Source organism: Bos grunniens, chromosome 1, assembly GCF_055505025.1.
Source record: "Bos grunniens cultivar Pamir isolate PY7600 chromosome 1, Bosgru_T2T1.0, whole genome shotgun sequence".
NCBI lineage: Eukaryota > Metazoa > Chordata > Mammalia > Artiodactyla > Bovidae > Bos > Bos grunniens.
Window position 1 is genome coordinate 112,247,741 of NC_141165.1, and position 23,666 is coordinate 112,271,406.

General features: G+C 39.4%; 1 protein-coding gene across 7 annotated transcripts in view; it reads right to left on the reverse strand.

Moving 5' to 3' along the window:
* TFG (trafficking from ER to golgi regulator) overlaps positions 1–13,671 on the reverse strand; it is a 32,472-nt gene extending 18,801 nt beyond the window's left edge. For 4 of the 7 annotated variants that reach the window (XM_086409839.1, XM_086409831.1, XM_086409823.1 and 1 more), the window contains exons 1-3: positions 13,515–13,671; positions 8,042–8,268; positions 4,195–4,278 (exon numbers count right to left, since the gene is read on the reverse strand). In XM_086409839.1, the coding sequence (XP_086265965.1) occupies positions 4,195–4,278; positions 8,042–8,225 (268 nt within the window). In that variant the 5' untranslated portion in view covers positions 8,226–8,268; positions 13,515–13,671. Of the gene's footprint in view, positions 1–4,194; positions 4,279–8,041; positions 8,269–13,123; positions 13,273–13,514 lie in introns of those variants that run through there. The other 3 variants (XM_086409861.1, XM_086409850.1, XM_086409873.1) reach the window with 2 other exon arrangements.
* Between the last annotated feature and the right edge of the window lie 9,995 nt (positions 13,672–23,666).

Below are 23,666 nucleotides of genomic sequence, written 5' to 3' on the forward strand. Positions count from 1 at the left end.
TTAGCTACCTAAAATAAATGCCCTAAATAAAAAGTAACCTCTTTTAAAAATATGCAGAATTTACAAATTCACATCACCACTGTCCTTCAAAATACTTTATTATTTTTTTTTTTTTTTCCGATTATACTCTATTAAAATCCATTGGTCTGTCTTTTTTTTTTTAATTAATTTTATTCTATTCTCAAACTTTACATAATTGTATTAGTTCTGCCAAACATCAAAATGAATCCACCATGGGTATACATGTGTTCCCCATCCTGAACCCCCCTCCCTCCTCCCTCCCCACACCATCCCTCTGGGTCGTCCCAGTGCACCAGCCCCAAGCATCCAGTATCGTGCATTGAACCTGGACTGGCATCTCGTTTCATACATAAAAGAAGCACACAAGCCAGAAAAAGTCAGATTATTCAATAATCATTGGGCCTTTTTTTTAAAGGGTAATGTTAACCTCATTTACCTACTTTATCCAAATGACTTTCAGCTAACTAAAAAAAAAAAAAGGATCCTTCTTCCAGCAAGAAAGACTGTCATCACTGAGATTATTAATTTAAAAAAAAAGTGACATAAGGGTCTGACTGCAAACCTCAAAGTAAGAGTTCAAAAATTAAACTTTTTATGCATTTTATATACTTACAATTTGTGTGTGTGTGTATCTTACATATTTACAAATTCCTAAAGCATCAAACTAGAAAAGGACATCTACTTCAAAATAAAGGTTCAAGGAGATTTTTTGTAGAATATGTTTCAAACATCAATATAAGCTTTAAAAGCTAATCCATCAGTATTTTACATACTACCTATATATTTATGAGAAAGTTCAATATAATTTCCTACCTGTATCAATTATTGGCTTTTACTGGGTATTACTGTTTTTCCTTTAATAGCTGAAAAGAAGCAAAGCAGCTCCTGAAAGCTAAGAACTGGCCCTGTACTGTAAGACAGGCTTTTGTGTTGCTCTAAAAGCTGGCATAGTATTCCCATGTAGGTTGTTGAACATAAACAATTTCAGAACATACCAACAGTACATCAACTGCATCTCAATAAATCTTTTTTTTTAAAGCAAATAAAGAACACCACCAACTATTATTAAAGATCACTCTGGGACTGATATAGCTCAAGACAAAAAAGAAAGCCAATCCATAATCATGTGAGAACTTAGACACAAGAACATTGACCAGAATGTCACAAAAATGACCAAACATCCCTGGCTAATTATGAGTGACACTATTTTACCAATTGCAAGCTTTAGCCTCCATTTACTCCCCATATTTTCTGGATAAGATTTAGTAAGATAAATCATAGGACTACTACCTAATAGGTAAATCATAAATCATGGGATTACTACCTAATCATAGGACAACCCGTACTTCCTGACAACAGCCAATCTAGAGCAAAGCCCCATTACTTCAACCTTATGCAAAACCATCTAACACAAACTCAAGCCCTACAAAAAATTCTTTCTAACACATTTTTACTGATATGCTATTGTTCTCCAAGGTGCTCATTCTCCTTCACAGCAATGTATTAGTATTTGAGGTTAAACTCCCTTTCACTCCTAATATTGCTTACTTCTGCCTTTTAAACTTAATAGATAGAGGTTTGCTAGTTGTATATCTTCAAAATTGCTGATCCCTTCAATTCCCCCAACTTCTAGTTCATTTCTGCTTTTTATTATTTTCTTTTTTCTAAGTTATCTGGACTTACACTATCCTTTTTGTATTTAGCTTTAGCACACTCTAAAAACTTTGTCATGTAAAACTCTTCACTAATTTGAAATTTAACTCCTAATTTGATTTCTTCTATGGTATGTTACTTAAAAGCGTATTTTTATCTTCAAAAATATGGGAGTTTGGGTTATCTTTTTTGCCCAATAGTTTCTAATAAAACCAGAGGAAATGATCTCTAACATATTCCTTCTCTGATACTGAGACTCACTGGAAAACCTAGCAGATGGTCAACTTTTATAAATGTCCAAATGCACTAAAACAAAACTGAATCCTGTCCTGATTGCTAAATGCACACGATCAAGCCTGTATCTATTTTGCTTAAATTTTGAGGCTGCTTGATCTATCAGTTTTGGAAAGAAGAGTATTAACAGTTCTCTTATGATTACAAATTTTTCCTTTTTCAGGTGTGCAGCAAAATGATTCAGTTATACACATATATGTGTATATATATGTGTGTGTTTATATTCTTTTTTCAGATTCTTTTCCATTATAGGTTATTACAAGATATTGAATATAATTCTCTATACAATAGATTCTTGCTATTTATTTACCTTAAGTTTTTTTTAATGTTTTTTCCATAATGCCTAGTTCTTCTTCTTTTATGTCTAATAACAATACATAATTTATTAACACTTCTACTAAGTTCTTAGAAATCTAATCCCACTATTAGTTGTACCCATTGTTTCTTGTTTACATGGATGTTTTATGTGTCCTACAGTTTTAAACTCTAAATTCATCAATAGGATTTTATCTTTGAGAAGCCTATGTTGTTTGGATTGAGAACATATACCCTCCAGAGAAGATTTCTGCCTTTGTTTCTTGCACTTTTCATGGTGGTATCCGGTTTTGGGAGTTCCCAAAGGACCATGGTTATAAATCCTTAATAGCTAATCCCTAATAGCTCAGGATATATCAGAGTTTCTTTATCAGTTTCTTGACTTTTCCTCTACCAATGAAGAGATATTTTTCTTCTACAATCTGCTTTTTGAGAGTATAGTCATTGAGGGTCTAGGACACAAGACCTATACCATGAAGACACCAAGTGACAAGTCCTTAGATTATGCAGACTAAAACCTTCAGCATTACCACCAAAAGCATCCCAAGCCTCAGCTTTTGGTACTTAAGGCCCTGGTTTTTAATTTCAATTATATTTTGGTCCCTGACATCTTCCTCACGTTCCTGAGCAAGCTCAGGTGTGTAATTCAAAAAATATATGCAGTATTGTTTATCCAGTACATTCTCAGTGTTTGAGATGAAGATTTTCGGTTTACCTAATGCCTGATAGCTGGCCAATAGTGGTTAGGTTTTTAGACTCAATATTGTAAAGGGATGTGTTTTATTTTTTTTTAATTTAGTAGTTTTTGTTATTAGCATTTTAAAGTGATTCATATTCACCCTTCTTAGATGGAGATGAAATAAATACAAATTAAATCAACTGGCCATTGATCCTATTTCATGGAAATGGGTGAGTCAGTGCTACATAATTTTTAAAAATGCTAACCAAAACATCCAGGAAAAAAGTCCACATTTTTTTTCATATAATCATGCTACTACTTTAACTTTGCAATCATTCCTATCTTTTCCCTTTAGTGTTCTGCCTTGCACATCTGTCATGATCTGTAAGAAAATAAAATCTATAAGATTAAATTTAGTCTTATATTTGTTTTTTAATCAGAACTATCTCAGATCTTGAAATACTACTTAAAAAAACAATGTCTAAAAAAAGTATCAGTTCAGTCACTTAGTTGTGTCCGACTCTTTGCGACCCTATGGACTGCACCACACCAAGTCTCCCTGTCCATCGCCAACTCCTGGAGCTTGCTCAAACTCATGTATCAGTCCTATACATTAAACCCTGAGAATAAGTAAAAACATACTACATTGGAAAACAATTATATATTCTTAAAGAACTAAACTAAATTGCAGTTTTAACCCTGAAATTATTTTCAATCCTGGAAACACTTATACAAGTGGCATACATTATTATTTAAGGTAACAGCAGATGAGTTATTTAAAATATGTCTACTTTCTATTTATCTTCAAAGGATATAGTTAAGCCTTAAAATTTAAAAATTATGATATAGAAGAAAAAATTATCACTTAATTTTGAATCTTTAAAAGGAATAAACTAAAAAGTATTTCTGGAGAAGGCAGTGGCACCCCACTCCAGTACTCTTGCCTGGAAAATCCCATGGATGGAGGAGCCTGGTAGGCTGCAGTCCACAGGGTCGCTAAGAGTCGGGCACGACTGAGCGACTTCACTTTCACTTTTCACTTTCATGCATTGGAGAAGGAAATGGCAACCCACTCCAGTGTTCTTGCCTGGAGAATCCCAGGGACAGGGGAGCCTGGTGGGCTGCCGTCTATGGGGCTGCACAGAGTCGGACACGACTGAAGTGACGCAGCAGAAAAAGTATTTCATAAAAATACAAAGAAGAGTAAATATATTAGAAAGTTTAGCACTTACCAAATAATGTCAGTTTCAGTATCCTACTACACTGAATTGCAAAGGAAAGGTCAGAACTATCAAAAATTGTTATAAGATCTCCATCTGAAACAAATAAAAATTTCAGATTTGCATCAGTAGTAAGCTAGGATATATATCAATTAAAATGCAAAATGTGGATCACAGAGCATAGAGAATCTTCCATAAAACCTTTAAGCATAAAGGATTTAGGGAAGACGTATTTATCCAAAAGAATACTAAATTAATTTTATTTCTTTCATGGCAAGATATTTATCTTATTCTCATAAGACGAGCCAACACATATCTAAGATTAATGTAATCTTTTACTAATCACCTGGAGGAAATTACAGTTTAGATTGAAATCTTTTCTATTCTAAAATATTTAAATATATTTACCAGAAATCAAGGTAATAATAATTGTCAAGATTCAAATTTTAATTCTAAGCACAGTAAAACACCACTGACACAAACGGAGGGGAAGCCATATATAACAGTAACTAAAAAGGTTGCAAAATTTTTTTTTCTGCAAAATTGTTCTAATAAATGGGTAGACAGTTGAGTCAGGTCCCCAATCATCTCAACACTAACATGAAAACCATCAATTCTCCTCAGGAAAAATATTCCTGTACACAAGATTCTGAAATCCCCTAGATCCCAAGGATAAAGAATACTATAATCAGCATATCAATTGCCTGTTCAAAAGCTTTCAAAGGGCTAGGGAAAAAAATGGCTAGAGAAAAAACAGAAGAGAAGCCATTCCAAGGTATCCTCACAGACACAGCTGGGGGAGCAGGGCTGTCATGGGGAGGCTGAGAGGCTGCTCCAGCCATGCTCTGTACACCAATTTTAACACTGATTAGGCCGGTTATTTTGGATAAAGATGGCAATAAAAGCCATAACTGAGAGTTTTATCTTCTCTTTACAGCAGACCAATGTTTTGGGTTTTTTTTTTTCACAACACACACATCTAATGCTCAACTTTAGGGATTCTACTCATAAACATATTTTTAAGTACATGTGTAAAAGAAGGAAATTTTCTATAACTGATTTTTTCTTTTCTGATTTCCCCAACAGAAATAAAGAGTATCTATGACATCAGGAATTCTTTACCTAAGTCAGCTCTCTAAACTAGTACACAATACAGTCTATGGAACACAAATCTGTATAATTTAAAAAAGCACTCAAAAACACAATGAAAAACAAATTCAATGTGATAACCAGATGTAGAAGACAGTTTCAACGAGGATACCCTAAGCTAGGGAGTTACAAACTGCAATCAATGGATAAATTCTGGCTTAAAGAATTCAAACTAAGGATAGTTTTTTATATTTTTAAAAGGTCTACAAAAAAGATTAGCAAGGCCTTATAGGACCCACAATTCTAAAATATTATGTGATCCTTTAAAGAAGGAGTTGGCTGACCCTTCCATAAACAAAAATGAGTTAAAAGAAAGGCAGTAAAATAGTAAAGTTCATTTAAGATATGCCAACTCTGAGGTAAGAGCAAATCATCTCAGGCTTTGTTGTACAGTCACTAAGTCGTGTCCAACTCTTTATAACTCCATGGACTGCAGCACACCCGGCCTCCTGGTCCCCCACTATCTCCCGGAGTTTGCCCAAGTCCACTGCCAGCTCTGAGGTAAAAGCAAATCATCTCAGGTAAAACCATTAAAAACTTGAGTTGTAAAGTCAAACAAAAAAAAGAACAAACTCATCACATTTACACACACATTTGGAAGTCAAACGGGATAATCAATATATTGTAAATAGATGACGTTACTAGATCAGTTCAGTTGCTCAGTTGTGTCCGACTCTTTGCGACCCTAGAAAGGCAGCACGCCAGGCCTCCCTGTCCATCACCAACTCCCAGAGTCCGTTACTAGGGAAGAGAATAAGAAAACGCTCTCCTTTTTTGTTTCTTAACAAGGATGACCCTCAAAAATTTGTTTTGGGTAACATTAGATGAAGGGGTTTCCCCTGTGACTCAGCTGGTAAAGAATATGCCTGCCAATGCAAGACGGAGAAGGCAATGGCACCCCACTCCAGTACTCTTGCCTGGAAAATCCCATGGATGGAGGAGCCTGGTAGGCTGCAGTCCACAGGGTCGCTAAGAGTCGGGCACGACTGAGCGACTTCACTTTCACTTTTCACTTTCATGCATTGGAGAAGGAAATGGCACCCACTCCAGTGTTCTTGCCTGGAGAATCCCAGGGACAGAGGAGCCTGGTGGGCTGCTGTCTATGGGGTCGCACAGAGTCAGACACAACTGAAGCGACTTAACAGCAGTAGCAGCAGCAGCCAACGCAGGAGACACAAGAGATGTGAGTTCAATCCCTGGGTCAGGAAGATCCCCTGGAGGAGAGCATAACTATCCACTCCAGTATTCTTACCTAGAGAATTCCATAAACAGAGGAGCCTGGCAGGCTACAGTCCATGGGTTGCAAAGAGTCGGACACAACTGAGCGCCTAACACTTCCACTTTTCAATATTATATGAAATATTGAAAAAATGAAAGGCATATTATACCTCTAGTGAAATAATTGGCTTAGTTGACCATCAGTGATTTATACTCTCCTTCCACAGGCTAAGTTGTTGTAAAGTGGCTAACCAAGCAGGGACAAGTTCCCAACCCACTAACATCTCAGCACAGTCATGTGACTGGGGTCTGGTCAATGTGATGTGAGCTGAAATATAAACCACCTCAAGGCCTAGAGAATACAATCTCCCATGTGATCCTCTATACTCCATCTTCATGCATCTGCTTGCTGAATGCATGTGAGCTTGTAAGCCATGTACTGAAGACATCAGAGCTTATGTCAACCTGGGCCCCTGAATAATTTCTTGAACGTTAAACCACTGAGATTTTAAGATTTTTATACTAACAGCTGACATTACTTTAAACCAACACGCAGAGAGAAACACAGAAGCTATTAGGAATAAGAAAACTGAGATAGCACAGTGTCAGAGAAGTAAGAGTATTTATAAAACGATGCTGAGGATAGCAGTGCCAAGTGTTGAGATCAAGATGAAACAGACTGGAAATAAATTCAGCAGTAGTAAAGATACTCGTAACCACCTAAAGCCCAATTTCATTAGAGATGTTAACAAAGATGACAGATCAAAAGAAAAAGAAATAGAGTCTACTGAGGCAGGTGTGAAACCCTGCAGTCGGAACAGCAGAGAACAAACTGTAAATGCAGGAATAATGATTCTGATTATATTTTCATTATCAAGGCCAATTTTTTAAAGAGATTTTGCCTTGATTATACCAATAATAAACAAATGCTTTATGTTTCAAAAAAGAGAAACGACAGTCTACTAATATAATTCCACTATGTCGTTGATGATATATTTGTCAGGTAAAACCCATCTCCATAAAAAGTTTTGTAATCAAATTAGCCTGGGAACACTGCATAAACTGAGAAAGTACTTCAGCATATTACGTGCTCTGAAAATTCCTGCAAAAAATCAGCTTTTCCATACTTTTCCATACTTTCACGAATACTTTCTCATTCAAAATGTACTACCATCCCTTTCACTTTAGGAAATATGAGTGTAAGTTTGGTTTTAAAGCAAAAAGGAAGCCAGAATTGTACAGGCATAAAAGAAAAACAAATGGCTTGTAAAAATGTGTGACAGTATCCTATCACTTAAAACCCCTTTCTAATAATAAATCACTTGGCAAATTTTTAACTTATAACTAACTACATGAGCATTCCCTTAAGTAAAGGAAAGTGGTACTCAATTACCATAGGAGGAAACAGAATTTTTATTTGGAGTTCAATGAAAAATGGGCAAAAGAACACATATAATATTTAAACTTCTAAAAACTTGAGAAATACTCTTACCTTCATCTTTATATTTTATTGTAACTTCATCATTACTCAGAAGTTTTCCTCTGAAGACTCGCTGCATCATTAACACTAACTCATCATAAGTAATATCTTCATTATGAATGGGAATTCGTCGAATATCCTCCCCAAGTTGAGCTTTTATGATTAGTTTCCCACTCAGATCCAACTGCCCATTCATGGTGGACTCCAGGATGTTGTATATATATAACTCTAGAGAAAGACTGACAAAATGATCTTGATGATTAAATAGCTATAAAACATACTTAAAAAGCTAAAAAGCAAAGCTACTATTCAGTTCAGTTCAGTCGCTCAGTCGTATCCAACTCTTTACGACCCCATGAATCACAGCACGCCAGGCCTCCCTGTCCATCACCATCTCCCAGAGTTCACTCAGACCCACGTCCATCAAGTCAATGATGCCATCCATCCAGCCATCTCATCTTCTGTCGTCCCCTTCTCCTCCTGCCCCCAATCCCTCCCAGCATCAGAGTCTTTTCCAATGAGTCAACTCTTCGCATGAGGTGGCCAAAGTATTGGAGTTTCAGCTTTAGCATCATTCCTTCCAAAGGGCTGATCTCCTTCAGAATGGACTGGTTGGATCTCCTCGCAGTCCAAGGGACTCTCAAGAGTCTTCTCCAACACCACAGTTCAAAAGCATCAATTCTTTGGCGCTCAGCTTTCTTCACAGTCCAACTCTCACATCCTTACATGACCACAGGAAAAACCATAGCCTTGACTAGACGGACCTTTGTTGGCAAAGTAATGTCTCTGCTTTTCAATATGCTATCTAGGTTGGTCATAACCTTCCTTCCAAGGAGTAAGCATCTTTTAATTTCATGGCTGCAGTCACTATCTGCAGTGATTTTGAAGCCCCCCAAAATAAAGTCTGACATTGTTTCTACTGTTTCCCCATCTATTAGAATCTAAGAAATTCTCAGTTTCAAAGGAAATTCACTGTTCCAATGTTACCATATTTATGGTAAAATAGTCTGGAACTGGTTTTATTATGTGCATAAAAAAATAACTTTTATTATTTTGTCTGTTATTATTTTACCCATATATTTAACTGCTCATCTGATTTAGATTTCTTACTTAACATGTCTAGAACAAAATCCTGATCTTCCCCTCAAAGTGTGCTTCTCTTGTAGTTTTCTCCATCTCTATTAATGACAATTCTCCTAAGATATTCAAAATAAACAAAAAAAAAAAACTTAGTTCCTCTCTTTCCCGCACACTTTACATATACCAAATTGCCAATGAATATAGCTGCCACAACTTTCAGAATATGTCTAGAGGTCTACTCTTCACCTCTATCAACTTAATTCAAGCCACCATCATCTCTTGCCTGGATTACTGCAAAAGACTCCTAACTGGTCTGTCTGCCTTTTACCTTTGTTTGCTTAACAAGTGAGTGAGTGAGTGAGTGAGTGAAGTTGCTCAGTCGTGTCCAACTCTTTGCGACCCCATGGACTCCTCCGTCCATGGGATTCTCCAGGCAAGAATACTGGAGTGGGTTGCCATCTCCCTCTCCAGGGGATCTTCCCGACCCAGGGATCGAACCCAGGTCTCCCGCATTGCAGGTAGATGCTTTACTGTCTGAACTGAAGGGTTTAGAGGCCGTCAAATGGCACGACCTATAAAGGCAATTTTGATGGTTTTACATAGAAATGACCTCTAATGAAAGAGAACACAAATGGGAACTATTTGAGATACATTTCTATGTAAAATGCTTAACAAAAGTACCCTCAACACATCAGAGTTATCCTGTTAAATAAAATCTGGGAGGTATTGGGGGCAGGAGGAAAAGGGGACGACAGAGGATGAGATGGCTGGATGGCATCACCGACTCGATGGATGTGAGTTTGAGTGAACTCCAGGAAATGGTAATGGACAGTGAGGCCTGGCGTGCTGCGATTCATGGGGTCGCAAAGAGTCAGACATGACTGAGTGACTGAACTGAACTGAGTATAACTACTTTAAAATCTTCCAATAGAGTCTCATCTCACTCTTGATAAAAGCCAGAACTACAAGGTCAAGGTCTGATTTAACTTCATTTCCCACCTCTCTCCCTGGCCACTCTGCTACACTCAGATTTTACCATCTCCTTCTCAAGACTTGGCACTTGCTGCTTCCTTAACCTTGACCCCTTTTCACACCCCTCACATGATTCAGATCTCTGATCAAATGCTAACTTCTCAGAGGTTTTTCCTGGCTATCTAATTTAAAATGGCTTTACTGTCACTTTCTTATTCAGCTTCATTTTCTGCAAAGCACTAATCACTACCAAACATTTAAAAAGTATTAATTTTTATTCTTTTCCACTAGAAAACAGGGAAATAAATGGTTTTGTTCACTGTTATTTCTGGAGCCTAGAACAGTGCCTAGCACAGTTAATTATTCTACAGTCATTAAAAGAAGGACAATCATTAAATACTAGCTTCCAAACCCTACTAGCATGTGTATATTAAATGCTAACCCTGAAGAGCAAAGTATGTGAGAACACTAAAATAGTTTCAAAATTTTCTCGCTAAAATAAGACAGACCACATGAGCATTTTCTCCAATTTTCTTATTTTCAGAACTTGAGGATAAAGAAGAAATCAGTGACATCCTCCTGAGCTTTCTAAAAAACTGTCCACTATTGTTTCTCCATCCTCCGTAACGCTCCCATCCCCAATCCTGAGTATGTGTGATTAGACAGCACCCTTAAAAATAAGACAGTGTCAGAGAACTAAATACTAACTTGCTATTGAATTCTGCCTTCTTGGGTTTTATCTTAATCTTAGGTATTCAGCGTGCTTCTCCTATAATGACTTTGCAATTCTAAATTCAAAATAATGTCTGCAGTCTCTAGTAATTTATACCATTATCGTATAACAACAGAAAATACACTTTCGCTTAATTAATATGTTAATATCTCTTCTTCTCAAGGCCTATCTCTTCTTTCCGAGACCAAGATGTTCATGAACACATTATTTGTAACCACAGAGCATTTCCTACTGGTCACATTCTGGTTTCAAAACTATGCTTTTCTACTAGGAGCATTCTACTTTCTTCTCTTAAATGTGTTATTTTATTAACATATTTAGTTTTCCTAGTTCTCTACATCTGCTCCTTTGTGTGTGTGAAAGCACTCTACCTGGCCCCCAACACACCAACACTTCAAATATTTGAAGGAAGTTTTCATGAATCCTAATTCATTTAATCAGTAGTATACATAAATGCCCTAGTATCCTCATACAAATGCCACATGTCCTTCCAATTAAGTACTTATTATTGTCTCTAGACTCCCTTGACATCCTCTGAACAAATTAATTCTATGAATGAATCTTTAATGCCCATCTTAAAATGGTGCATTAAATACAGAATCTAACACTCTAAGGTCAGTTAAGAACAGAGTGTACTATGTTCTACCATCCAGATGCTACGCATGTCTTAACATAGAAAGAGAATACAGTCAGTGTTTTATCTGCCAATTCTGAGGATGGACATTTCCTAAAGACTTGGATTAACTGAAACCTCCATACAACCCCCCTTCACCTGTGAGCCAAACCAGCCCTCTTCATTTGGCAAACACTTAAATACCTACTGCGTGCCAAGTTCTGAAATATAATTACTTCAGTAAGATGGTTAAGATTTCTCTTTGTTTGTCTTGCAGCCTGAGAGTAATAAAGAACTTCAAATCAATCTATGTAATCTTCTCTTCCCTACAGGATGTGTAAACTGCCAATAATGTAGTTGAAGGACCAGGGCTTAGCTCCAGCAGGATAGTACTACCTATTCTCAGTAGCTTCTAGAATAGTGCCTGACATACAGTAAGTAAAGATTTTTAATACTTTTTGTTCCCTAAACAAAACATGAATAACAAGTGATAAAGTTCTGATAGATTAAAAAAAGGCAGTACTATCAGGTCAGTTCCTAAGTCAAGCCTTCACACTAGCTAGAGATGACTCCCTACAACTGACATAACCCTAAATAGAGACATTTCCAACAGTGAATATAACTGATATAATCCTTTTGATCATAAAGGAATTGTTGCCCAGTTCCAATGACTCTGAAAATATGAGCCCCTTTTTAAATACTTGACACCTGCCATGTTTGCCTGCGAATTCACTTACTGGCTAGTGCTTCTCTTGGACTGTAAACTACCTGTGGCCAGGAACCAGGTCTTCTTTCCTAAGGCTGTCTCCATTTTGTGCAGTCATTGCCATAAGTTATGGTATAAAACAGGTTATCACAAAAACAAAAGCACCTCGAAATTCTCTCTTCCAGAGAAAATCCCATCACCCTATTTTTTATGTAACTGTAGAATCCAGGTCCTCTTTTTCTCTAGCCTCAATCACAAAGTAGAGACTGCTATGAACTACTAGTTCCCAGGGCTGCTGGTGACATCCTCACAGCTTTTTCAGCTCCCCATTTCTCCTTTCATCGTGTCTTTGCCCTACTCCCTCTGAAGGCCAGAAATGACTCGGCCACTAACTTATGAAATCTTCCAACAGGAACACTGTTCTCAGAACTGGACAGTAAAGTGACATGCCCAAGGAAACATGTAAAAAGCCTGCCTCTTTGAACCAGGATCCAGGTTCAGTGACCAAACCTCCAGCTCCACCAGCCCTGTGGTGAGGGCCCTGTTCAGTGAATTTGCTTAGGCAACTCCAGAGGGTAGAAATTTCCTTTAAGAAACCCTAAACAAAACCAACCTTCGAGTACTCCAAAGAATGCAAGGGGCCTCAAATTCTGCCTGACCCAGAGACAGCGTTGATGGTAAAGATTTCTCCCACTAGCTGCGTGACCTCAGGAAATACTTCTTAAAGTCTCACCTTCGTCAACTGCAAAATGGGAATATCTAAATTTGGAAGAATCCTTGTAACGATTAAATGAGACTGTGAATTTAAACTACTTAGCACATTGCCTAGCAAAGTAAACTCTTGAAAAGTTAGTTGTCATCACCACTACTAGACTGGGTTTGGCCTCCAGACGGCGCTTGATGAAGCACTAATACGGTCAAGGAACAAGGCTTCCCCAGGCGACCCCCAATCAACTAATTCCCATAGGCGCCATTCTCCCCACTTCTCACCCTTTCAAGCACCTCTGAGGGTTAGGCACTGGACCACCCCAGATCTCCAAAAGTCCCTCTCCGCTCCCTCCGGCTGTCCGACGCCTTGGAGCCAAGCGCGATCGACACAAATGTTCTTGCTGGCACAAACACCTCCTAAAGCTCCCCATAGGTCCGCTTCGTTGCCACGGTGGCCAGTGGCACCCCCACTCCGCCCCTCCCCCGCCGTGGCCTCTCCTCGAGGCGAGGCCCGGCCCGGCCTCAGTCCTCGGTCTCCAGAGCCTTCCCACGACCCCTCCGACCCCACCCGCCCCGCGCTCGCCGGTTCGAACGAGGCCCTCGCAGCGTTTCCACGTCTCCCGGCCAGCCTGGCCGGAGAAATCTGCCGCGACCCCGTCTCCAGCGGCCATACCGTCTTCCCGAGGCCGCCACTGCCGCCCCTCCGCGGGTCTCCGCTGATCCGACCCCGTGCGAGGCCGCCACCGTCGGGCTCTGGGGCGTTGGGGGAAGGCTGCGGTCACAGCCCACTCGGTTGCCCTCCGGGGCCGCCGCACCTCGCTGGCAGACTCGCACGGGCCCCGACCAATCGCACTGACCCACCAAGCCTAGCGAGAGCTCGGGCCCAGTACGTGGCAGGTGGGGAACGAAGAGGGGCGGGAATAAGAAGAAAATCTGTCCTTTCGCTCCGCCTCAGAGCTATCGGACCGACCCAGGACGCATGCGCGACGTCGATAGGGCGGGGACTAACGACGCCGGGGTCTGCAGGGGTCTGAGTCTCTGCTTTCTCACTGGATGACTGGATAAGTGTAGGAAGTGCACGCAGAACGGATGGACGCATGCGCGGGGCGTGACCAGGCACTTCCGGTTTTCCTAAGCAGTAGTATTTCCCGTTTCTCGCCCGTGGGCGGGACGTAATTTGGTCTTCTGGACTCGGAGAGCCAAGAGTAGGCGTTTGTCCAAGTTTGTGTTTTTTTGTTGTTTTGTAGCCATTGTAGTTCTCCTAGTCCTATCTAGAAAAAACTAACCTTTTCCCCGCCTTCCTTCTACAAACTCATTCATTCATTATTGGGCGCCTACGCTTTGTCAGGCACTGTGCGGGGAATGGGAATGAATCAGTTTCTGAACAAGGAGTTCCCAACAGCGTTTACGAGACAGGGCAGATTTTATGGATGTGTAAAAGGTGAAGGCTAGGAAATTAGAACTCATTAAGGATCCCAGAGCCATTTTGGAAATAAGATATTTGGGCGTGCATTACATACTCTTTTCATTTATCTAAAGCATTTGTTTTGAATATGCGTGTTTATATAACAAGTATGCTGGCTTTAGACTGAAGCCTGAAATTTGGGAGGAGGGGGGGAATAGGTGATGGAATCGGCATGGGGAGGGGAGTGCTATCTTAAAAGTTGCTGGAAACTTTTGCTTTCTAAGATGAAGACTCAGCAAAAATCAATTTGAACTCACTTGTTCCTCAGTTGTTCACCAGATAAGTAAAGTGAATTTAAGGTGAGAAGTTATGCACTTTTAGTAAAGAGTGACATTTTTGCAGTTCTAAGTCTGAAAAATTATGTTTGAGAGTGAAATATTTGATTTTAGAATTCTTTGCCTCTGAAATGTAATTTCCAACATTCTATGTATTATTCTTTGAGCAATTGCTTGGCAGCATTTGGGGAGCAAAAGACTGTAGTAAGAATGAGAAAAGTTCAAGATTTTCTCCAAAGACTTGTTCTTCATTGCTTGTAATTTAGAACTGAATGATGCAGATTTGGGGAAACTAACTTCTGTTGGTAATAGTATTCTGATGTCTTTGAGGTGGTTTGAGATTGGATTAAACCACACAAATACAGAGAGAGATAAAATTCTGGCAAACAGTGAATAACACCACTGTCAATATCCCTAAAGAAAACTCAGAGCTTGGGGCAGAGGATAAGGAGATGAACCTTAGCCTGGCATGAGGGGAAAGCATTTCCTCTCTCTAGGCTCCTGGGCAAAGGGCTTGCCATTGAGAAGAAATAAATTGATCCCTACTACACTGGGGCCGAAGACTGTAGTAAGGGTCAACGCCGAAATCAGATTGATTATATTCTTTGCAGCCAAAGATGGAGAAGCTCTATACAGTCAGCAAAACTCCTTATTGCCAAATTCAAACTTAAATGGAAGAAAGTAGAGAAAACCACTAGACCATTCAGGTATGACCTAAATCAAATCCTTTATGATTAGACAGTGGAAGTGAGAAATAGATTTAAGGGACTAGATCTGACAGATAGAGTGCCTGATGAACTATGGACGGAGGTTCATAACATTGTACAGGAGACAGAGATCAAGACCATCCCCATGGAAAAGAAATGCAAAAAAGCAAAATGGCTCTCTGGGGAGGCCTTACAAATAGCTGTGAAGAGAAGTGAAAAGCAAAGGAGAAAAGGAAAGATATAAGCATCTGAATGCAGAGTTCCAAAGAATAGCAAGAAGAGATAAGAAAGCCTTCCTCAGCAATCAATGCAAAGAAATAGAGGAAAACAACAGAATGGGAAAGACTAGAGATCTCTTCAAGAAAATTAGAGATACCAAGGGAGCACTTCATGCAAAGATGGGCTCGATAAAGGACAGAAATGGTATGGACCTAACAGAAGCAGAAGATATTAAGAAGAGGTGGCAAGAATACACAGAAGAACTGTACAAAAAAGATCTTCATGACCAAGATAATCACGATGGTGTGATCACTGACCTAGAGCCAGACATCCTGGAATGTGAAGTCAAATGGGCCTTAGAAAGCATCACTACGAACAAAGGTAGTGGAGGTGATGGAATTCCAGTTGAGCTATTTCAAATCCTGAAAGATGATGCTGTGAAAGTGCTGCACTCAATATGCCAGCAAATTTGGAAAACTCAGCAGTGGCCACAGGACTGGAAAAGGTCAGTTTTCATTCCAATCCCAAAGAAAGGCAATGCCAAAGAATGCTCAAACTACTGCACAATTGCCCTCATCTCACATGCTAGCAAAGTAATGCTCAAAATTCTCCAAGCCAGGCTTCAGCAATACGTGAACCATGAACTTCCTGATGTTCAAGCTGGTTTTAGAAAAGGCAGAGGAACCAAAGATCAAATTGCCAACATCCGCTGGATCATCGAAAAAGCAAGAGAGTTCCAGAAAAACATCTACTTCTGCTTTATTGACTATGCCAAAGCTTTTGACTGTGTGGATCACAATAAACTGTGGAAAATTCTCAAAGAGATGGGAATACCAGACCACCTGACCTGCCTCTTGAGAAACCTGTATGCAGGTCAGGAAGCAACAGTTAGAACTGGACATGGAACAACAGACTGGTTCCAAATAGGAAAAGGAGTACGTCCAGGCTGTATACTGTCACCCTGCTTATTTAACTTCTTTGCAGAATACATCATGAGAAACGCTGGGCTGGAAGAAGCACAAGCTGGAATCAAGATTGCCAGGAGAAATATCAATAACCTCAGATATGCAGATGACACCACCCTTATAGCAGAAAGTGAAAAGGAACTAAAAAGCCTCTTGATGAAAGTGAAAGAGGAGAGTGAAAAAGTTGGCTTAAAGCTCAACATTCAGAAAACGAAGATCATGGCATCTGGTCCCATCGCTTCATAGCAAATAGATGGGGAAACAGTGGAAACAGTGTCATCCTTTATTTTTCTGGGCTCCAAAATCACTGCAGATGGTGACTGCAGCCATGAAATTAAAAGACACTTACTCCTTGGAAGGAAAGTTATGTCCAACCTAGACAGCATATTCAAAAGCAGAGACATTACTTTGTCAGCAAAGTTCCATCTTGTAAAGGCTATGGTTTTTTCAATAGTCATGTATGGATGTGAGAGTTGGACTATAAAGAAAGCTGAGTGCTGAAGAATTGATGCTTTTGAACTGTGGTGTTGGAGAAGACTCTTGAGAGTCCCTTGGACTGCAAGGAGATCCAACCAGTCCATTCTAAAGGAGATCAGTCTTGGGTGTTCTTTGGAAGGAATGATGATGCTAAAGCTGAAACTCCAGTACTTTGGCCACCTCATGCGAAGAGTTGACTCATTGAAAAAGACTCTGATGATGGGAGGGATTGGGGGCAGGAGGAAAAGGGGACAACAGAGGATGAAATGGCTGGATGGCATCACCGACTCGATGGACTTGTTTGAGTAAACTCCGGGAGTTGGTGATGGACAGGGAAGCCTGGTGTGCTGCAGGTCATGGGGTCGCAAAGAGTCGGACACGACTAGTGACTGGACTGAACTGAACACTGGGGCCAGCTGGAAGCTGGTAAGAGAGGCACCCGTACTTTTGCCTTCAGAGGGACTAGGGCTTGTGGACTCTGAAAGCAGCTTAAAGTTCTTTATGTTGTTATTCCCTTGTGCTTCATCCTCAAGCAATCGGTGAAGTCTTGTTTAATGTTAAACTTGTCCCTGACTCATTTGAAAAGACCCTGATTTTGGGAAAGATTGAAGGCGGGAGGAAGAGGGGCCGACAGAGGATGAGATGGTTGGATGGCATCACTGACTCAGTGGATGTGAGTCTGAGTAAACTCCAGGAGTTGGTGATGGACAGGGAGGCCTGGCATGCTGCAGTCTGTGGGGTCGCAGAGAGTTGGATACAACTGAGCGACTGAACTGACTGACTGACTGACCCTGGGTACTACTGAGGAAACTGAGAGATATGGTAGTGATGATTCTTCTGGTCAAAGCAGAAGCAAGAGCTGCTGGGGCAAAAAGTGAGACATCAGATTAGTAAAGCATCGTTTGGAAGCCAGATCAGAGGCTAAGGTGACCTGAGACAAGAAAGACTTTTATGCCACATTAAAGCATTTCCCCAGGATTCTTCAGAAATACACATTTAGAAATTTTCAATGAAAAACTTTGTAAAAGATTTTGCTTCTTGCTATGCAGTAGGATGTAGGCTTACAGTACTGTGACTGGGCATGAAATCAAGGATATTTAGGTTTAGCAATATGTTATATGACAGCATGAAATTATTCTCTGAGTTTGTCAAATTTCCCCCTTTAGGTTATAGACACCTTTATAACCAAAACCATATCCTGCCCATTTTCTTGTTTTAACTAAATTACTAAACTGTTCACAAAAACATCAGTGACCTTTTGTGTTCCTGATCCTATATAAAAATTACATTAAAAAATTAATTTAAGAGCCTCATGAACAGCTGGAGTTCAACACCCAACCCAAAGATAAGAACATTACCCATAAATCATATTTCCCTTTTTGCTCCTCTCTTATGTGGCATTCAGTGAATATCTGTTGAGTCAGTGAAATAAGTTATTGCTCTTCTGTAATGTGCCACAGTTGCTGATGATACAGGTCCCTGTACTTAGGCTCCCAATAAATGCTGGTGATAATTGGCCACGGAACAATAGACTGGATTGAGCCACTTGCCACTCTTACCAGGAACATGCTTTCTCCCACTCTGTGTGTAGACACTGATTTTAGTTACTGCTGCCTTTCGTTAGAGAAACCAGAAAAGCTAAGTTATACAATTGCCACTTCCTAAGCACTTAGGGTCACATTTATTGGGATAAGCATCAAACAAACCACCAAGAAGATTGTTCTGGAAACTCCATAAGCACACCTTTAAAGTGCTGTTAGTTAAAAACCCCATCTATTTTTGTGTGTGTGGCATTTGGAAAAATACTGACAGAGTAAATTGAACTTCATGATCACCTGGGCCTCTCCCCTATGTCCAGGAGAATTTGGTTTGAAATGAACACATAGAATAACCCTGAATTAGAAATGTGAAAGGTGGAAGTATGTGAAAAAAGGAGAAACAGTATAAGGAGAGACCTTTAGCTTAGCCTATAGCAAGGGGAGAAATGAGAACTCTACATTTGAAGGTTATTACCAAGTTTCACAGATATCTGAACAAGGGTTATAGCTGTACTGTGGTTTTGAGGAATATAGTCAACTCACTTACCTACCACCTGATCTTTCTCTTCATAAGTCAGCGTGGCTCACAGTCTCCCAATAGAAGAGAAAAAATCCTAAGGGTGAAAAAGGGAGATTCTTTGATAGAAAGTGGGACAAAGATTCGGAGCCTTGTAAACAAGTTGGATGAAACATCTGTTTCATCATGTTCTCTTTTAGTAGTTAGTGTAAATCATTTTGAAAGTTTCAATCATCTCAGCTACCCTCAGAGGAACCAAAGAAATGACGTAAGTTCCTTCCAGGGTAAGAATTTCATAGGAGAAGTTAGATCCCTCCCTGAGAGTCAGCTCTGTGTGGCAGCAGTTGGCTAAATAAGAGAACTCCAAACAGAAGGGGAAACACATGAGGACCAGATAGGGGCCAGTTGGTCAGGTGAGCCTCCCCACCACTGGCCAAACATAAAGATCTATTTGTGTAAATAAAGAAAGCTGCTACCCCATGTAGAAATAATAAAGGAGAAAATGATATTCTTACTGTATACCTCTGAGTTAGTCATTCTTAGCAAAATACTTAGTCTGTCCTACCAGCTGCATATCCACTGAGACCCACTGCCCTACCATGAGGGCTCTACATCCACCTCTCTTTAGAGAAACTGCTCCTTGAAGGCTGTTCTGTATAGGTGAAGGGGCTGGAACTTTGGCTCTATCTGGCATGCTCTATTTTCTTTTTTAAAGGAATATACTCATGTAATATGTAGGTGAAAAAATAATTTTAAAATAATTTCATCCTGTATTTAGAGTCACAAAATTCTAGAGCTGGTACAGAATTTACCTAGTAGTAGTAATAATGTTAATTGCTCAGTCGTGTCCAACTCTTTGAGACCCCATGGACTGTGGCCCACCAAGCTCCTCTGTCCATGGAATTCTCCAGGCAAGAATACCAGGATGGGTAGCCATTCCCTTTCTCCAGGGGATCTTCTTGACCAAGGGATCAAATCTGGGTCTCCTAAACTGCAGGGGGATTCTTTGCCATCTGAGCCACCAGTCCTGCCTTTTACAAAGGTAGAGCCTAGGCTTATGCCCAGAGAGGCAAATGTCTTGCTTTAAGTCACATAACTTGTAGCTGAGACCACACCACCAGTCCAGAATGCTGCCCTAGTCTGCTATTACTTGGTAGGTACTATGGCAGAAAAATCAAATTTTTGTCATTGCAAAGGTCCAGAAGGTCTCAATATGTCATGATTTCATAGCAGATTATATCAAAGTTCAGCAAATTATCAATGTGATACTTACACGTGTAACGAAACTCTACTGAAAGAAGATAAGAATTGGACTATAGTTCCCTGGGAAATACAGCTTTTAAGAGATAACAGCGTAAGATCATACCACTCTGCTTTCCTTTTATTTTTTTCTTTGTTAAAATAAAGGGCTAACATATCAAGCAATGGGATCTTTCAGAAACATGGTCAACCACTTGCAAAAAGAATTTATGACCTTTTTCCACTTTTTGAAACAATTCAAAAATCAGGACTTTAAATACTAATTCCCGTATATTGCTACTGAGAGTATAAAATGGCAAAACTACTTTGCAAAACTGGCAGTTTCCTGCATAGTTAAATATACACTTACTTTACGACTCAGTATCACACTATACTAGATATTTTAAGAGAAAACATATCTACACAAAGACTTATAGAAGGATGGTTGTATCAGTTTTATTCATGGTTTTCAAAACCTGAAAATGACCAAATGTCCCTCAACTAGTGAATACATAAACAAGATGTGATCTATCCAAACTGAATTTTACTCAGCAATAAAAAGCAAGCCACTGATATATACATATAACATGGATGAATCTCAAAGACCCTATGCTGAATGAAAGAAGGCAGACTCAAAAGAGGATATGGTCCTATTCACATGGCATTATGGAACAGGCAAAACTAACACACGGTGGTAGAAAGCAGACCAGTGGTTACCTGGAGCTGGGAGGGGTGAAGCAAGGTTTAACTGGGGCAGAGAAGGCTACAGGGTGAAGGAAATGTTCTTAATCTTGTCTCACAGGTGTACACATTTGTTAAAACTCATCTAATTACACACTTAAAACGGGTGCATTTTATTGCATGTAAATTATATGGCAATGAAGTTAATTCTAAAAGTTAAAAAAAAAAAGGCAAAACAAAATTAACTCCAATAACCCAAATTAAGGAAAACCACTTCTATATTTTTTAAAAACCAAACAAAAATAGTCTTCAGTGACCCACTTGAGAGATTGAAGATTCCTATGGTGCACTGTCTTTGTATTGTATAACTTTTGTATTGTATGCATGTGTGCTAAGTTGTTTCTGTCATGTCTGACTCTGCAACGCCATGGACTGTAGCCCTCCAGGCTCCTCTGTCCATGGGATTCTCCAGGCAAGAATACTGGAGTGGGTAGCCATTCACTTCTCCAGGGATCTTCCCGACCCAGGGATTGAACTCAGGTCTCCTGCACTTTTTATAGCAAAAATATAAGCTCACCAGACATGTTCCTTGGGTATTGATCTTATCCTTCTCTTCTTACTTATTGCTCCTATGATTATTTTCTCTTCTCCAGATTTTCTTCCTCTATTTTACAGCAGCTTTTATTTTTTTTTTCAAATACACATTTTAATGTAAGTGAAGTAATACACTTCATGTGTTAACATTTGAATCTCCCTAAGGTTTTTGTGCGTGTTAACAAATAGTTGCTAATCTTCTCCAAGATTTAGTGTTTTATTTTAAGAAAGGGTGGATAGATGCCAAAAGAAAGCATGTTGGAGAGGAAAAAATAACTTTGTCATGGAACTCCACCCAATTGTTACACGATATAATGAAGGGTGAGAGATGGCCTGTGTCTGTAATACATGATTCCTTTGGCCGTGGTTGGCATATTTATACCCCTGTTATTCATTTTAGAAGTTTTTACATAATCCCTAACCTATTCCTTAATACAAAATCATTCCTTAATACAAAATACTCTGCCTGCATGAAGACATTGAAACTCAAGAAATGCTAAACGCTCCCATAAATCTTTTGGATATCTTGAATCAAATGCAGAGTGAGCATTTTATTATATTATAAAGAGAGGAAACAAACTGAGGGGAAATAATGTCACTAAATGTAATAGTTAAAGGGTTAATAGCCATAATAAAAAGGAATTCATACAAATGTATGAGAAAAAATAACAGTTCAATTGATAAATAAACTACATACACATATGAATAATTTTAAAAATAAAACACCACCAAAGTAAACAGTATACAAAAAACTGTTTATGGTAATCCATAATGTTGGTCACATTTTTGTCAAGACAACAGTATATACAAGGAATTTAAATGTTCATCCCTTTGACATGTTTATCATCATCCTGAGAATTTATCTTCAGGAAATAATTTAAAAGAAAGGAATATATATATATACCAGTTTATTAATCATATGTCACTATAATATTAAAAATTGAAATGATCTAGACTTCGTGGCCCTAGTGGTAAAGAACCGGCCTGCCATTCGATCCCTGGGTTGGGAAGATCCCCTGGAGGAGGAAATGGCAACCCACTCCAGTATTCTTGCCTGGAGAATCCCAAGGACAGAGGAGCCTAGTGGTCCAAAGGGTTGGACATGACTGAAACAATGTAGCACAAAGACATTCCATAACAGAACAACTTGGTAAGGTATGCTATACTATGCAATTATTACAAGAAGTGGGGAAATGTAACTAAAAATCAAAATACATTTCATTTGCTATAATTACAGCTGTTTAAATTCTTATGTATTCACACGAAGAGTAGAAGAGAACATTAAAAAAAAACACAGACATTATTGATAGGTCAGGGAATTACTGATTTTGCTATTTTGAAAAAGATAATTTATAAAGATCTTCTAAAATTGCCATAATATGGTTAGCACAAGGTTTTTAAAAATGTAAACAGGAAGCTTCTTCCTCTCTTAGCAACTGGCCCCTCCCCCTCTAGCCCTATGTTTCCCACCCCATCCCACCCCCTCAGCCCCGCCCCTGGGGATGGAAACAATCCTGGTGGCTCTACTTGGACCTCATCTGAGGAGCCAGGTCCTGAAGATCCCAGGGTCACGGTAAGGGGATCCCACAGGGCTAGAGAGCTCCTGTGGTTGACTGGCTGGTATGATACAGTCAGCACTTCTGGCCCAGGTTTTCCAAGCGTTGGCCAAGAATGCCAAGCTCTTCTGAAGGAGGCAATGACAGTGTGCTTGAAAATGATCTCCTTTTGTTGGTAACGGGGGGGAAAAAAAGAGGCAACATGAACTTCAAAATGGAAAGGGTAAAAGAAAAAGCAATTCAGACTGACGAACAGTAATCTCTGAATTGTTCAGACCCAGGAAAGGAAACCCTTTCAAAGTCAGGATGGTTTTTCCTCTCCAATTGTATCACTAAACTAAAAAAAGATTCCCAATCAGTGCATGAGGTAAAGGCTTAAATCAACAGAATTATTTCCAAGAGGTAGAATTTCAGGGAAGGCAGGGGAACATCAATGTTCGCCTGACTTAGCCCCCACAACACGCACAGTATGTGGTTCTTCCGCATTTATGGTAGAGCCTTTCCAGGAATGGTATAGGGAATTTCGGTTTGCTGCACCTCCCAAAATGCTGGAAAAAGTACAGAGAAAACTAAAACCACCAAGGGAACACAT